The following is a 17914-nucleotide window of genomic DNA, read 5'->3' as shown; positions in this document are numbered from 1 at the left end:
GTATTTTTTTTAAACAATTTTTTTTTTAGAGATTCTTTTGGCTTTCTTCAAACAGGATGAATTAAACCTTGCTGATTCTGAAGTAGATACCCAAAAACGAGGGAAACAGCATTATGAAGAAAAACAAAAAGAACACTTGAATACTTTAAATAAAAAGAAACGAGAACTGGATATGAAAGAAAAAGAACTAGAGGTTGTTTGTCATTTTTGGTTTCACGTTTTTGTTTACAACCTTAGTCCTGATGTTTAAAGTGCATTTTCCCTAATGTCATGTTTGCAAACATAGACAAATTACCTAATGAATATCTGTTATGTATAAAGTGACAGCTGTTTTGGTAAGTCAAGAGAGAGACTTGGGGACTCTCAGAGAGTTGGGACTTTAATTAAGACCACACATAGAGGATTTTGGCTGGACTGCACCAACTGGGTGTCGTGCCTCTGGGGGATCTGGAGAGTGGCCCTCCCTCTCCACTGACGTAGCTCCTTAGTTACCTAGTTGGGCAAGTAGGTGGCAGCCTTGTGGTCAGAAAAGTCACCCCTGCCTCTGAGTAGTTGGGAGTGGTCTGGGCTGCAGTTCAGCTCCTCTTCACTGGACGCCCATGTCGACAGCTGTAAGCACGTTCCTCTTTCTGGAGGATGTTAGCTGAAGGCACCCTCAGGTCTAACTAGAACAGACGGATTCCAGCTGCCCCTTTCTTTATCTTAGGAAATGATTGAAACTGTAATCTATCGTCTTACTTATTCAAAACTTACCATACAGAATGTTGTGAATATAAAAGAAGTACTCTGTGTTAAAAGTGCTTTGAGTTTTCAGTACTATTTAGTGTTCAGAGTCCATCCTAAAACACACAGAAAGCTACCTCTGACCTCAGTACCCAGAGTGCCAAACTTCCGAACTGCTACCTGAGATGTGTTTCATTGGGAAGTTGTGGAGGTCTTACAGACTAGTAAAGAAGTGCATAGTAATGTGATTTCTCTTAAAGATGTATAATGACTCTGGACTATATTCTCAATATAAAACTTGAGAAATAACATTGACACTAAGTGTAATTAAAATGCAATTTGTAGACATAAGTTTAGAATTTTACTTTGCCTATTTTGGCATTAGTAGTACAGTGAGTTGTTATCCCAAAGAAGAGTTTTAAAGATACTAAATATCTGTTATCTTAGGAGAAAATGTCACAAGCAAGACAAATCTGCCCAGAGCGGATAGAAGTAAAAAAGTCTGCATCAATTCTAGACAAAGAAATCAATAGATTAAGACAAAAGATTCAGGCAGAACATGCTAGTCATGGAGATCGGGAGGAAATAACGAGGTAAGTAGTTGGTAGCTTTTCTGCTTTATTATGTTATCCGTGTATGTTATTAAGACAAAAAATAAATGTTTACATGTAAATTTTAAACTTGGATCTAATGTTGCTGTGGCATATAGTTTATAGCCAAACTAGTGTGTCTCATGTATATGGTTAATAATCTAACTTTTTTCCTCTGAATTTTTACAAAATTCATTACAGAATGATATTTTTTTCTGTGAACTTTTTATGTGCTTTTTCATTGTCCTGTGAATATTTTGGGCATGAGGAATGTTTTATGTCGTTCTTAAAATGGCTCTGCAGCATTTGCAAAGGTATCCCCTAATTGTTTTCTGAATTGCTACATGAATAATATTTTTGTGTGTTTTTGCATGTTCGAAACTATTTGTCTTTAACTTTGAATTGAAGAACAGTTTAGCCTAATATAAATGTTTTTGTCTGAGTATGTGTTGATGATAGCACTAGTCTCTTAAGGCGTGTAACTTGTCCAGAATGTCAGAATCTGATTTTCCCCCTTGATACGCAGCATGCTTTTTCAGTGTATAGATTTAAGTCTTATTTCTTAAAAGTTTTCTTGTATTTTACTTACAGACATTTTCTATTCTGTTGTTTAATTTTGTTTGAGGTCTTCATTTATACATGTGTTGTATATCCTTTGTCTTCTTCATATATTTTGTCTGTTTTCCACACAATTTGTTTTCTCATTTCTGTTTTTGGTGTTGTGTGTTTGCCCCTGTGTATCAGCTTCTCATTTTGTCTTTGTTCTCTCTTCCTCTCTCTCTCTCTCTCTTTGGTCTAATTTGCTCTCCTACCATGAATACTGCAAGTTCTCATTTTACCTCCTTTGGTCCGGTTATCACCTTCTATTGTTTACTCTTCTTTCAGGTTCTTTTTCCATTTCTATTTTGAGGTCTTTCTTGCTGGTAGCATTTGTTTTGTTTTAATTCATAGTGTTCAAGCACGGTTTTATTCTTCTTTGTGACATTGTTCTAGTGAATTTTCTTTGCCTATAGGGGGAATTTTTCCCCAGCCCCCCACCCCTATAGGTATCTTTGTGTGGGTGCTATGCTGGTGCCTATCTTGTTACTCGTTTTTTATTTAGTTGGCTTCTCCTGGCCTGGGCCTTTGAAGGAGGATGGCGCGGGTCATTGTGGAAGTCTTGGCTGGGGTTCTTTCCTACTTTGTGAGGACCTTCCCCTGCCTTCCTACAGCAACAGCTGTTCCCCCCCTCTCCTCCCCACCCCGTAGTGTCACTTCTGAGGAGCCATGTCTCTGCCTCCTTGTCAGTTCAGCTGGGGTTTGGGGAGGGGAGGGATCCTAATTTCTCTGTTCCTCTATTTCACATTCACATCTTCTCTGAGGGAAACGTTTCTTGCCTCCCAGTATGATCCCTCATATTTAGAGGCAGTATGTGTGGGGGCATTCTGTAAGGCCTGCCACCTCGGCCCCACCTGGGCACTTTTCTCCCGTGCTTTCTCCGAGTTCAGTGCGGCTGGACTTGGTTCCTGCCCCGCTGACGTCCCCTAGTCGGGGCAGCCCCTGCTCACTCTGGTGGTGGATTTGGTTTGGAGCTTTGTGAAATCTGCTGCTGGACCCTCAGCTCTCCTCTGCCTCCTGTTCTTCTCCATTAAATAAATGTACTTGAGAGTCTACCTTTTAAAATGTTTCTTTGAATGGCATTTAATTACTTTAATATTTTGTTCATGAAATAGGCAGTATCAAGAGGCAAAAGAAGTCTATCTTGATCTGGACACTAAAGTAAGGACTTTAAAAAGGTTTATTAAATTACTGGAAAAAATAATGACCCATAGATACCAAACATACCAACAATTTAGAAGGTAAGTGCATTAAAAAATACTAGCATATACATATTATCAGTTTTTCTTTGTTTTTACTTGTCCCTTATAAATATTAAAAGAATTTTACGTTGTTCAACTAGTGAAGAGTTGTCAGTGACTACCTTGTCAGCGGATCACTGACACTACTCGTGATCCTCTGATTTAAACAGAGGATTCTGGATTTGAAAGGGCCTTTATGGCAATGGAAGCCTGTGCAACTTCTCTATTCCATTGGCTGTCCTTTACGAGAGCACTCATAGATGCCGAGCTGTTGGCTGCTTAGAAGGGTCCTTTGAATGGGAGCTCATTGGTTCTGAAACAGCCTCTTTCACTCTTGGATGTCAGGTGTTCTTAAGATATAAGTTTTTGACTGGACCTGTTGAGGCAGTGCCTCAGTTGATTTCCTGTGATCAGGGAGAATGGGGTTGCTTAGTACAAGCAGAGTCTCTGCTCTGTTCACTGCCTTTTGTCCAGGACCCGCTACAGAACCTGCAATCTAGTAGGAACTTGATGCATCTTGGTTGCATGAGTAAATGCAAGATTAGAGAAATTGGTATTATTGATGTACCTATAAATGTATAGACTCACAGGGATAAATTGACCCCAACACAAATCACAAGCAAGCAAAATAGATCAGAGGACCATCTAATGGGAGGGATGGGCTCTTGATGTGCTTGGATCCAAGGCGGCCCTACTCTTACACTTACTCTCTATTTTCCCCAGAGGAATTCCCTCAGTCACATGCTTTCTACCTGTCTTTATACCCCAAACTCTATAGTCTAAAGACCATAGAAATAAAAATATATATCTAGCTCTAGTACATTCATGGAATTTCAGATAAAACCATAAGGAGCAACAGGCTTTGCATGTTTTACCACATTCTCTAAATAAACTACAGGATAGTTTTTGAAATGCGTGTTTCAGTTGTGTTAGGTGGGCCCAGAGCAGCCTTTAGTTGAGTTCTCAGCTTTTCCTACCTGTGAAGCATAATCACTGTATCTGTACCACTGTACACACTGCCTGGCTCAGTGGTCTTCTGAGTGCACTCTACTGATGCCTTGTGAATTAGAAGGTTTTCTACACTTGCCAGTGGGAACATGAGCTGTTCTGGCTCTGAGTGGCCTTCAGGAATTGCTTCCAGGTGTTTTTCTCCTCCGGGGGGTGTCTCCCCACCCACATATGCTCCGGGCGTCGGGAGGCCTCTCTCCAGGCCCTCCAGGTGCCCTCTTCGGTCTGGGTCTGCGCTGCCTTCCACAGACTCCCCTCTGGTGATTCGCAGACTCCACCTCATGACCCAGAGGCACCTTGGCCTCTCCACTCTACTGGCTGTAGGTCCACCATCAGGGAAGTCCCGGGCTCCACTTAGGTTTCAGCCCGCCCTTCACTCTTTCTGTAATTTGGGGCAACCATAAGGCTCAGTTTTTTTTCCCGTCTTTGGGAGATGAGTTTCACCAGAACTGCCTGTGCTGTCTGATGTCCAGAGTCTGAACATCACATTACTACATTTTTCTAGAAGTAGTATGATTTATCATTATCTACAAAATTTCTATTTAAAGTATTTTCCATAAAAGTATTGGTCTTATACTTTATTATTTTTGATATGTTTCTTTGATATGTTTTATATTGTTTACCCAATCTTAGGAATAGAATAAGAATGATCAAATCTTTAAAATTATTTATTTCTTTACACTGAAGAACCTTGCCATTTTATGAGAAAAGATTCTTTTAGACATCCCATGAGTAGAAGTTGAAAAATATGTATCTGTAGTGTCAGAAAAAAGTTAACAGAAAATTCTGAAAACCAATCAACAATAGTTGTTGGGGCACAACAAAAAACTATCAATATTTTCTAGTGTGGAGATTTAATGCCGTTTAGGAAGGAAATTAGGAAGGGAAAGAATAAGCGATAGGTACTCTGAAGAAATGAGCCTTAGATAAATTAAGGAGCAAAAATATTGAGGAATACAACCAGTCACCTATCACCCAGGTCTTACTTGCTAAATACCATTTACCACCCAAAAGGAATAAAGGCTCCTTGGAGAAATGGCTGATTTCAGCGCTGAGCAGGGTAGGTACAGATGAGCCTCTTGCTATGCTAGAAAATAAGGAGATACTAAAAAAAACATGGCATTATGATTAAAATGTAGCAGGCAGGTTGAAGGGGCTCCTACAGGTGAAAGCTGCGACAATTTGAGGATTAAAATAAATGAGGTCAGTGGTAGATGGTAACCCAGTGAATAAAATAAGAGTCTATGGTTCCATTGTGACAAATAGAGAGGTGGATAAGTGAGTAAGTAAGCGAAGAAAAAGAACTTCCTACCAGTAAAATGCCATTTGATCAATAGAGATGGACCAGGGGTCCTTGCTTTGAGCCAGGCAGTGTGTAGAGTGGTACAGATACAGTGATTAAGAGGTTGCTCTTCCCCCTTCTTTTTGCAACTATGAAGTTGAGAGGAGAGAGACAGATGAATAGGTCCTTCACCCATTAGCAACAGTGCTAGAGCTCAGTCCTCTCACGGATGAGGCTTACATCTTCTGTATTAGGGTGATGGATTGATAACATCCCTATAGTCCATATTAACTGGCTGAAATAATGGAATATATTCAATGTGAGCTGACATCTTTATTCATTTTATAGATGTTTGTGGTAAAAATGTGGAGACACAACCAAAATATAAAAGGGAGGGGGGAGTCACCAAAAACTCCACCTATAAAATTGCCAATTAATGTTAACATCTTGGCATTTTTCTGTCTGGTCTTACATGCCAGTTTAAAGATCATGCTGAATATATACTTATGTATCTTTATATTCTTTTAAATATGCCCAATTTTTTTATTTCAAGGTGTTTGACTTTACGATGCAAATTATACTTTGACAACTTATTATCTCAGCGGGCCTATTGTGGAAAAATGAATTTTGACCACAAGAACGAAACTCTCACTATATCAGTAAGTATCTTAACTTTGCATGTTGAATATTAGGAGGTGCTTTGCTACAGTGTTGAAATTACTGAGTAAAGCTGCCATTGTAGGTTTTTTTATTTTTTCATTTTTTCCTCCAGACAAGCATATTTTCTTACAAAAATTAGGAATTATATTTCAGTGATAAGTGTTTACTTTCTCTTTTTACTCTATCAGTTTCTCTTTTAAATTGTGTGGGACATTATAGAGGTCCATTTTCTCTAGTCTCACTATAGGAAGCCAAGAAAAGATTTCTCAAAGTATATTCTATCCTGTGTAATTGTGTTTGTACTACTTATTCCTGAAGGTATAGCTAGATCTCGCCTCTCTTAGGTAAAGAAGGCTACCACACTTGACTTTGTGGAGTCGGTCTTTATGGATTCTTTCATAACATGACATTGAACGAGAAGGTGAAGGATATGTCATTAAAAATTGTATAGTCAGGAAGTCAAGAGCAACTACCCATTCTAAGTAATGGAGCAAAATTTTCAAATAATTGCTTATTACTTTTAGTTGCCATAAACTTTATACTTCCATTTTAATACTTAGAATAAGTAATAACTTGTAATATATATGTGTGTGTGTGTGTATATATATATATATATATATATATATATATATAAAAAACACACACCAAAGGACTCATTTAAAATTTTAAAGTATGATAATAATTGAGAAAAACAATGACAGCACATTTAAAAGTGATTAAAAGACTTACACAGGAACTTTGTAAATTAAAGTGTCCAAGCGATAGATAAGCACATGAAAAAGTGTTCAGTATCATTAGTCATCAGAGAAATACAACTTTATATTACAGTAATTTACTATCACATCACTATTGGTGTGACTGAAATGAGTAAGACTGGTGATACTGTGTGTCGGTGAAGGTGCAGGCTTAGGACTCTCGTACCCTGTCAGTGGGAGTGCAATGTGACAGAAGGAATTTGGAAAACCTGTCTGGTAGTATCTGCGAGAGCAACTCCAGTCTTCCCAAACCAGTACAGTACAGCAGTGTGACTCCGGTCAGAACCATGGCTACCTTTGGGGATTGGCAGTGACTGGGAGAGAACACAGAGAGTCTGCTAAGATGTGAGCGGTGTTCTGTGTCGATCTGAGTAGTGGTGCCTGTGTGTGTGTGTGTGTGTGTGTGTGTGTGTGTGTGTGTGTGTGTGTGTGTGTGTGTGTAAATTGTTTGAGCCAAACACTTGTGCTTTACTCCTTACTATATAAATAATTCATACTCTGTTTTTAATAAAAATTAAAAAAGAAGAAAGCATTAGGTGTGTTTGGGAAGTATATCTCCAGAGCTAATTGGACAAGACAAATGAAGCTAGACTTTCTGACATTATTATCCTTATCATTCAAAAGAGTATTCTTACTTTAAGAATCTGGTTATCTAGTCTTCATTTTTCAAAAGGGGAAACTGACACTGAAGTCTTACAAGTTCGTAATTAACCAGAAATAAGATTTAGATCCCCGTAATTCATCCAGGGCATTCATTGGATTGATACAGAATGCAGTTTTGGAGCAAAAGATTGCATCCTGTTGCTTACTTCTTTTATACATGTTTTTATTGTTGTTTATTTGGTTTGACTTTCTACTGCTTATATTAGTGTTGCTTTTTCATTTGGATTTTCATGGAGGATTCAGACTTACCGATGATAAATGTAAAATTTTAGTGTATGTTTAAATTCAGAATTTATGTGAAGCCACATGTCTGCCAAAACATGTATGATAAAACATTGTGCCCTGGCTGGTGTGACTTAGTGGACTGAGCATGGGCCTGTGAAGTAAAGGGTCATCAGTTCGATTCCCAGCCAGGGCACATGCCTGGGTTGCGGGCCAGGTCCCCAGTAGGGGACACATGAGAGGCAACCACACACTGATGTTTCTCTCCCACTCTTTCTCCTTCCCTTACCCTCTCTCTAAAAATAAATACATAAAATGTTTAAAAAAAACATTGTAATATACAGTTGGCTAGTACACCCTGTGTAGCATATATGTGCATGTGGAATTGTGTCAAAACAAAATAAAATACCTTCTAATGTTCATATGGCCCCTAATGTTCAAATGTACTATCTTCTCAGTAAATTGTGTGCCAGTGTGCTATCAAGTTTATTAATTGCCATTTTCTTGTTCCCGTGGACCCTTATTCATTAAAGGGGATATTTTTCTAACAGATTTTATGAATTTTAGCTTACTACTGTTGCATTCCTTGGCCAGCATGAGCCTATTTAAGTTGGCCCTGTGTCTTTTTGACATTGAGTAATTACTTTTAAAACAGCTTAACCACTAGGTGTCACTGGAATTCAAGTAACAAAAGATTATCTCGGCACTTACAAGTGTTTGAAAAAAAGCAGAACAATCCTATTTATAATAGCATCAAAAACAATAAAATACTTAAGAGTAAATTTAACCAAAGAGGTGAAAGATCTCTGTACATCGGAAACTAACACGTTGACAAAAGAAGTTGAAGATGACACAGATAAATGGGAGATCCATGTTGATGCATTGGAAGAATTAATATTGTTAAAATGTCCATACTTCCCAAAGCCTGACTAGATTCAATTCATTCCTCACTGAGATTACAGTGGCATTGCTCACAAAAGTAGAAAAATTTGTGTGGACCCACAAAAGACCCCGAGGAGCCAAAGCAATCTTGAGAAAAAAAGAATGAACCTGGAAGCATTCACATTTCTTGATTACTATAGCTTTTAACACTGTTTGAAATTTTCTAGAAGAAAACCTAGGGAAGAAGCTCTTTGATACTGGTCTTGACAATGATTATTTGGATTTGACACAAAACGTACAGGCTGTGGGCATATATCCGAAGGAGGTGAAATCACATCTGCACCTGCACGTTCACTGCAGCATCATCTAAAGCAGCCTAGACGTGGAAACTGCCGAAGTGCCCGTCAACAGGTGAATGGGTAAAGAAAGTGTTATGCACGCACACAGGGGAATATACTGTGATTTAACCATAAAATGGAAAGGGAATCGACGTCCATGTGACCACATGGATGAACCTGAGGGCATTATGTTAATTGAAATAAGTCACATAGATTCCGGCCAAGTTGGAAGTGTAGGTAAATATACTTCGCTTCCTCAGACAGCCAAGAGAATGATGACAACCAATTTAAAAACGAAAAACAACCAGACCTGCCAGAAAATTGAACTGTATGGAGGTCAGCAACCATGGAGTTAAAGAAAGAACATCCAGACCTTTAGGAGGGGCTGAGACGGGCACCAGGGTGGAGAAGACATGGGGCAAGGCGGCTGCTGGAGGACTGGGGTGTGTGAGGTGGCAGCTGGAGGACCAGGTAGTCCCACATTTGTGTGCAGATAAACTGGGAGAAACAACCTGGGGAGTGGGACAGACCACACAACCCAGGATTCCAGCGCAGGGAAGTAAGCCCCAAAACCTCTGACTGAAAAAACCTGTGGGGGTTGCAATGTTGGGAAAAATTGCCAGTCTCATCAGAGATTCCATTGGAGGGGTTCACGGGGTTTTAGAACATACACAAACCCACCCACCTGGGAATCAGCACCAGAAGGGCCCAATTTGCTAATGGGAAGTGGGGGAAGTGACTGACAATGGAGGAAGAGGACAAGGGGCATCGTTCCCTCTCTGACCCCTCCCCAGCATTCGCCACCACAACACAGAGAACTGAGCTGCCCTGCCCTGGTGAATACCTAAGGCTCTGCTTCTTAAAACATAACAGATGCGCAGAGACAAAGAAATACAGCCCAAAGGAAAGAATAAATCAAAACTTCAAAAAAAGATAGCCAGCCTATCAGATGCAGAGTTCAAAACACTGGTAATCAGGATGCTCCCAGAAATGACTGAGTATGGACAAAAAATAAAGAAGTGAAGACTGTGAAAAGTAAAATAAAGGAGAATATACAGGGAACCAACAGTGAAGGGAAGGAAACCAGGATTCAAATCTACGATTTGGAACAAAAGGAAGAAATAAACATCCAACAGAAACATAATGAAGAAACAAGAATTCAAAAAAATGAGAAGCTTAGGAACCTCCTGGACAACTTTAAACGTTCCAACATCCGAATCATAGGGATGCCAGGAGAAGAAGAGAAATCACAAGAAATTGAAAACTTATTTGAACAAATAATGGAGAACGTCCCCATCTGGCAAAGGAAATAGACTTCCAGGAAGCTCAGAGAGTCCCAGAGAAGTTGGACCCAAGGAGGAACATCATAATTATATTAGCTATGATTAAAGATAAGGAGAGAATCTTAAAAGCAGCAAGAGAAAAGGGAGATAGTTACCTACAAAGGAGTTCCCATAAGACTATCAGCTGATTTCTCAAAAGAAACCTTACAGGCAAGAAGGGGCTGGAAAGAAGTATTCAAAGTCATGAAAGGCAAGGACCTACATCCAAGATTACTCTCTCCAGCAAAGCTATCATTCAGAATGGAAGGGCTGATAAAGTGCTTCCCAGATAAGGTCAAGTTAAAGAAGTTTTATCATCACCAAGCCCTTACTATATGAAATGTTAAAGGGATTTATCTAAGAGAGAAGAAGATCAAAAGTATGAACAGTAGAATGACAACAAACTCAAAACTGTCAACAACTGAACCTAAAAAAAAAAAAACGAAGCAAATAACTAGAACAGGAACAGAATCGTAGAAATGGAGATGACATGGAGGGTCATCCAGCACAGAGGGAAAGAATGGGGGGAAAGGTACAGGGAATAAGAAGCAAAATTGGTAGGTGCAAAAGAGACCTACCTCTTCATTCTCCTTTGTGTATTGGTGGCACCTTTGTCAAATATTAGTTGGCCACTTATGCATGGATTTGTTTCTGAACTCTTAGTTCTGTTCCATTGGTGTTATGTACCTGTTTTTATGCTACTACAAAATGATCACTCTACCTAACAATACTGTATTATCATTTTTGAAAGTTGCTCAGAGGGTAGATCTCACCACCACAAAAGGTAGCTGTGAACTGATGGATGTGCTCACTAACTAGCCTTATTGCGGGAATCATTCTGCAGTTTGTACACATACCACATCATCACATTGGACACCTTAAACTTCCACATTACATGTCCTTGTTAGCTCATGAAAGCTAGAGGGGAGAAATAACTGTAAAAACACCAGAAAGATTAGTGTGAATTATTTTAATCACTAACATTTACCTAATATTGCCATTTTTATTGTTAAACCTTTGGAATTTTGGTATGTTAGATCCCGTTACTGTGAGAAAATGTTTTCAATTTGACTTTCTCACAGTAAAACAGAAACCATTTTTATGTAGCTCATTGTTTTACTATAAAATATTTTAAATGGAGTAGATGTTATTTCCACACAACGGTTTTATTCTTTTTGTTGTTGTTATTTTAAACTATAAACCAATTAGTTCTAATGCTAGGCAACCATTTTGTAAAGAACCTTTTTCTATACCTTTTTCTTTTTGTTAATTCATTCAAGGTACAGCCCGGAGAGGGAAACAGGGCCGCCTTCAACGACATGAGAGCCTTGTCTGGAGGGGAGCGCTCCTTCTCCACCGTCTGCTTCATTCTCTCTCTGTGGTCCATTGCCGAGTCTCCTTTCAGATGCCTGGATGAGTTTGATGTCTACATGGTAGTGTGAAATTTTAGATTCTCTAGTTTTGGGGGGAGGGGTGGGTGTGGATTTTTGAATGGAAGCAATTCTCTTTTTAGTTTTACCCAAAATAGGGGAGATCCTGCCCAGGCACTTTAGTCCGTGATCGGCAGTGAGGAAGAACTAAGGAGTGGTAGTCCTCTCTCTTGCTACGATACTGCCCCTGCAGAGACCCTGCCCCTGTCCTGACTTCGTCCTCTCTCCCATTGGGATGCCCTTCCTCCCACCCCCCACCCCCCAACGGGCTCTCCTTCAGCTTCCTCCTCGGTGTGTACGTCCACCTTCCGTTTTGACGTCAGGCAGGTTACCACCCTCGCTGGGACTACCTCCAGCCCTGTTTCTCCCCTGCCTGCCTTCACAGCCGCTTTTCAGAGAGCAGCATGCATGCCACACGGAGTAGGAACGTTGGACTTTGAAGTTTAAAACCTGAAGATTGAGACCTGCCCCTGCCACCAGTTACCCAAATGACTTTGGGCAAAGCATTTGTCCTTTTTAGGCCTCAGTGTCTTCATCCATAAAATAAAGCTATTCATCTTTCCCGCTTCGTAGGGTTTTAGCGAGGCCCCAGTCTGTGTGGCACACATAGCCGTTCTCCCAGATGATCTGTCAGTCGTTGTCTTTCCTTCTTCACACCTTGCTCTTTTCCAGATCCACTATAATCTGGGTTTAGACGACTCTGGCAGAACTGGTTTCACCAAAATCATAAATGAACTTTTAATCTTACTTGAAGTAGCTGCCACCACGGACCTGTCCTCCATCCCTTAAACTGTGTCGTCTTACTGGTTTCCACCCTCCTCCTCCCTTGTTCTGCTGTTCCTGCTTTGTTCTCCATCTGCCCGCCTGGAAGTGTTTGAGGTCTTCTTTATTTAGTTTTTACACTGTTACTAATTTTTCTGGATACTGAACCTACCTTCCCCTTCCCCCACATACATACAGTTCCCCTAACTGCCCCCTGCATTTGGAAACCTGCCAGGTCCAAGTATCTTACCCTGATGTCTCCCTTGTCCTTATGCCCAACTACCACCTGTCCGACCTAATCTAGTAAATGACCTGTGTCTGAGACTGAATTTGTCTTCCATCCAAAGCCTCTTTCTGTGAGTTTCCTGCCTTGATTAGTGGCCAATTGCCATCACCAGTCAAATCACGTAACTGCAAAACTTTGATTTATCTGAGATTCTTCCATTCCACTCACTTATGAAGTCTTTCCTCTTCCTCTTTTAAAATAGCTCCCTAATCTCTGCCCTCTTCCCCTGTTCCTTCTCATCACCACCTCCTCCTTGCCTTTTACCTGGTGTAACGGCCTCTGTCCTGACCCCCAGACTGTGACCTTTTGCTCCTTCAGTTTCTCCTGAATCATCTTGCCAAGTGTGTATTTCTAAAATAAATTGGACTTTGGTCGCTCAGTTGTTTAAAACCCTTCCTTGGTTGCTTATCCTCTCTGAAGTACATGTTAATTCACACTCATCAAGGGTGACGGTGAGACCCTTGATGTCTCTGATTCTCCGGACCTGGCGCCTCTGCTTGTTGCTCCCTCCTTCATGGTCGTCATATCCCTGCTCCTCTTTCAAGACCTGGTTCAGATGTCACCTTCGTGTGGCCTTCAGGACTCCCACCAACCAGGCAGAATCGATGAGGACCTTCTGCAGTCTTATCGCCCATCTTATTTGTCATATTTAACTCAGAACAACTTCTTTCTCTTTCAGAAACTTAGAATCTGAATGGCATTTTGCCCCATTGGAATTACTCAGAAAAATGTACCCAAGTTCTGAGAACCAGTATTTTTTGGGCACATTGGCAGCTTTCTTACTCCCCTGAGCGGTGTTTTGAAAGGACGGTATTCCATCTGAGCAAGCTCAGGTTATTTTTGTTAACCCTACACCAGATTACATAACAGGCCTGATGGAGGAAGTTTTATCACATGAGCCGCTGAACAGCATAGACAGGGCGTGGGTCCCCATCCGCCTCCGAAGCCCACATTCTAAACCAGCATTCTGTGCCTCCACACAGGGTTGCCGAGAGTCCTTTACAACACCGGCCTTCATCTGTCTGCGTTTCCAACTTTTGGGAGCTTTTAAGGGTGGGAGGGGCACCTTGATTTTTTTTTTCTATTATTTAACTCAGAAAAAGCAAGCACACAGTTTAATTCATTTCATTTCAAAACCTGTTATAACTAAACATTTTTTTCTGTACACCAATGTGCTATTTGACATAAATATTTGAGAAATTGGTCTGTGAATTCAAATTGGTTCACGCTGTACAAGTTGTGGAACGTGAAGGAGGCCAGCAGAGTTTTTAAAACACCTTAATCATTGAGGGAAAATTTGGGAGAATAAGTTTGCAGCTAGTCACTTTTGATACCATTCAACTGAGTGGCTGTTACTGTACAGATTAGATTCGTTCTGTAACAGTTACTTGTGTCTTCTGAATATTTTTTTATTATTTGAATTACTAAGTATATTTTGGGGAGGGAACTGTACTTATAAATACTTTCACTGTAGAATTACCTGGAAGATAGACTTATTCGGTTGTTTTCCCTGAATAATTTCGGTTATTACCTGCTCTGTGCCGGGCATCAGAGGTAAGGCGGTGGGTAGGGCGGGGGCTGCAGTAGCTGTTTCAGAGGAACTCGACTGGCAGGCACGGCAGCGACCTGACTTCTGCCGTTGCTCTCCAGGACATGGTCAACCGGAGGATTGCAATGGACATGATACTCAAGATGGCCGACTCCCAGCGTTTCCGGCAGTTCATCCTGCTCACTCCTCAAAGCATGAGGTAACTTCTGAAACTCTCCTCTGAATGTACATGTCAAGTATGTAAATTGGGGAAAAAGAAATCTTTTATAATCTTAATTTTTGAAATGCAAATGCACAAATGACCCATAATAGGAAAAATTAGCCTCCATACTAGTTCCAGAGATGTAAGATAATTTTTTGCTTGTAGATATTTAAAGTGTTGTTTGCCTCATGTTCCTTCCATAACAGAAGCAAGTTGATTTGAATGTGATTATTGGCTTGCTACTATTTCTATTTTGAATCTGCTCTTTTATGCTTCTCATGGCCATCAGATGTAAAATAGTCTTAGTAATTCCTTTTAGACTAAAGAAACAACTCATGATTTCCATAGCGTTGGCCTTTTCCTGGGAGGTGCCAAGTACCAGTCCTTCTAAATAAAGAGCCAACTCTGTGGTCAGGCAGCACTTACTGGGCACCTCTGAGGTGGCAGGCACTGTGTCGCTGGGCCATTATTCTCTCTAAAGTGGTCGCTTCAATTATATGGGGACTTGCAGTTGTCGTTGGGGATGTCAGATAGCTCCTTTCTGGCTAGACAAGAAGAACAAGAGTAGGAAATAGTTGATCTATATCTTCTTTATTTTCTTTTTCCTCCCAACTGAAAACTCATAGCAGTTAGCAGGAAGTTAATATTTCTTCTGGAACTCTAGATATTAGACATATCCCCCTATTAGCCAGTAACAGTCCATTGGATTTATAGTTTCATGAGGAGTATTAGAAGTTGCTTGTAATGTGAAAGTTTTTCTTGGGAATCTGAGTAATCAACTTCCCCTCTTCTAGCTCACTTCCGTCCAGTCAGCTGATCAGGATCCTTCGAATGTCTGATCCTGAGCGAGGGCAGATGACGCTGCCTTTCCGACCTGTGACTCAAGAGGAAGAAGAAAACCGAAGCTGATCTGTCCTCGTGTTCAACGCTTTGTAAAGGGAAAGGAATTAGGTACTATTTGATGTAATAAAGTGAAACTACAGATATTCTAAGATAAAAGAGATTCCTTGATATAGATGACCACAGTAAAATATGTAAATAAGCCTAGCAAGCCAACAACAACCAGCAATTTAAAGTTGTTATTACTTTACTTTGAGAAAATCAGTTTCATAGTACTGGTTTTAAATCTTCTGTTTCTTTGTTTCATTTTTAACCATCTACTTTTATAGATTCTTTTTCAGAAGTAAAGTTTTGTACATATATACATGTACATATTTGTTTTGTTTGGGTTTATTTCTATAGAATTTGTAAGAATGAAAATAAACGGTTTGATCTCCTGATTATATTTAGTTCTGCTTTTCAAGAATAGGGCATTCTCATTGCAGGAGGTGGGATGCACAGTCCATCCGTGGAGTGGGACCAGTTTACAGTGGCTTTCTTGCCTGGTTTCTGCTTACTGATTATGAGGGGCTTACATGGGCCTCTAAAAACTTGGGTCAGAATCCTGTACCGGTCATTTTTAACCCTGGAAGTACAACCACAGATTTGGGCTCTACTTTTAATTGCTGTTCCATCAACTTTAAGATGCTGTCTGTTTATGTGACACTTCTGTGGAGCACCGAGCATCACTAGCTCTGACACAGCGTCATTCCCTCAGCCCTTAATTGTCGTCCACTCAGCTAGGCGGCTACCTGTGTCAGGACTGGATTACGACAGATTCCTCCTGCACCCCGACCTGCTGTGCGCTTGCCTGGTTTAAAATCCCTCAGTTTTCAGTCCAGGGGCCAGCAAGGCTTTGCTGGGCTGAGAGAGGACACAGGCCAGAGGGGCTGCCGACCAAGCTTGGGAAACAGAGGAGGAGAGTGGCCCTGCTGGAGAAGGACACAGGTCCACCAGGAACCAAAGGCCATCTTGTCAGGGTGAGCTGGCATCACTCAGAGGTACATCCTGATCATAGAGTTGTTCCAAAAGGTGCTTCTTAGAATGATAAAATACAGTATATTGTAAGAAATGGAATTTGTGAACTTAAAAAAAAAGCACGAATAAGACTTCTTCCTTTATTTTCTATGCTTGATACTAGGATTAGTGCAAAACTTAAAGATGACAATGGATATCCAACAAGAAGCATCCCCTATATTGCCAGCCATAAATATTTATGGAATGGAAAAGGAGGTATTCTAAGAAAAAGGGCAGTATTTTAAAAAGAGCAGCACTTCTGTAGTTACTGAGGAAAACTGGATTTTGTCTTTTATTTTGGTGGAGGATGGGAGTTTAATTTAGCCTTAAATTGAGATCAATTGGCAGGTGAGAAGTCCAAAACTTGTACTTTTCTAATCTAAGAATTTGAAGAAAGAGAAATGTGTGCTGAATGTTTTAAACATCCCTCACTAACCATACAAAGTTTGATTTTTTAAGTTACATTTATAAAAAATTTCTATCAAAACTATTTTAACATGCATGTGCTTTTTCAAATAAAAAATAGAATATACCAAATGCATAAACTTATATTAGTTAAATAAATTCAGTGTCTGAGTTTTTGTGATGGTTTTTGCATGTTCTTAATACAGAATGGGAAATACAATCCTCAGAAATTCATGCATCTCTTATTGAGGCAAAGATTATTCATTGCTTTTGCCTCACAAAGTATTGGTTTCAGTTATCATAAGGGAAACTATCATTAGTTAGTGTTCTACTTAATAGCAACCTTAATTAAAAGGAAAAAAGTGTTCTTTCAAAATATGTGTAACTTCTAAAAAGAACTTGATATGTGTTGAGTGACTTCAGTACATAAGACAAATTACTCCTCACCCCACAGTCCATCCTGAGCTCGGCTGGGACTGAACTGAGTAGCCAAGTCCCCAGGGACTAGGAAGAAATGCTTCCTCAGCCTCTTCACTCTCCTGCCTTCGCACATCTTTGGGGTGGACATGATTAAAATCATTCTGACAGTGGCAGATGTGATGAGTTTTAGTGAACCAAGATGTAAACGAAACGGTCACACTGATAACGCTGAAGATTCAGGCATCGCTGCTTTCCTGAGTATTTTCTAAGGTTCACTTCTGCCTTCCTCCCGTCCTGTAGACTCGTTTTGCGTGTCTTCAAAATGCCTGGACTCCTTATATGTGGAGACCCACAGGCTTCAATTTTGGTTAAGAAACTATTGGCTGGGACTAAGGAGCTGGAATAGAAATGCTACCAACTGCGATGAAAACCCAGTGGTCCAGGGCGACTGATGAAAGTCTGAGTACAAATGAGATGTGGTACAAATTAGTACAATTCTTCTTATGTCCAGAGTCAAAATTTTTTCGGTTAGATTCATGACTTGTTTACGTATCTACACAGATGCCTATACTTTGACCAACTCAGGTTTTTGCGAAAATCGGTTTGAAACTTAACAGTTCTAAAAGTTTAAACAGTTAACTGATAGATCATAACTTGAGTAAATGACAGTGGCCTTGAAGA

General features: G+C 40.2%; 1 protein-coding gene across 1 annotated transcript in view; it reads left to right on the top strand.

Moving 5' to 3' along the window:
* SMC6 (structural maintenance of chromosomes 6) overlaps positions 1–16941 on the top strand; it is a 61939-nt gene extending 44998 nt beyond the window's left edge. Inside the window, exons 21-27 of the mRNA XM_037151779.2 lie at positions 56–193; positions 1171–1316; positions 3026–3151; positions 5995–6100; positions 11564–11716; positions 14412–14509; positions 15307–16941. Coding sequence (XP_037007674.1) covers positions 56–193; positions 1171–1316; positions 3026–3151; positions 5995–6100; positions 11564–11716; positions 14412–14509; positions 15307–15421 — 882 coding nt within the window. The 3' untranslated portion in view covers positions 15422–16941. The remainder of the gene's footprint in view (positions 1–55; positions 194–1170; positions 1317–3025; positions 3152–5994; positions 6101–11563; positions 11717–14411; positions 14510–15306) is intronic.
* The last annotated feature ends 973 nt before the right edge of the window (positions 16942–17914 follow it).

Source organism: Artibeus jamaicensis, unplaced genomic scaffold (genome assembly GCF_021234435.1).
Source record: "Artibeus jamaicensis isolate MK-2021 breed Jamaican fruit bat unplaced genomic scaffold, CSHL_Jam_final contig_465, whole genome shotgun sequence".
Taxonomy (NCBI): domain Eukaryota; kingdom Metazoa; phylum Chordata; class Mammalia; order Chiroptera; family Phyllostomidae; genus Artibeus; species Artibeus jamaicensis.
This window is presented reverse-complemented; position numbering and strand designations above follow the sequence as displayed.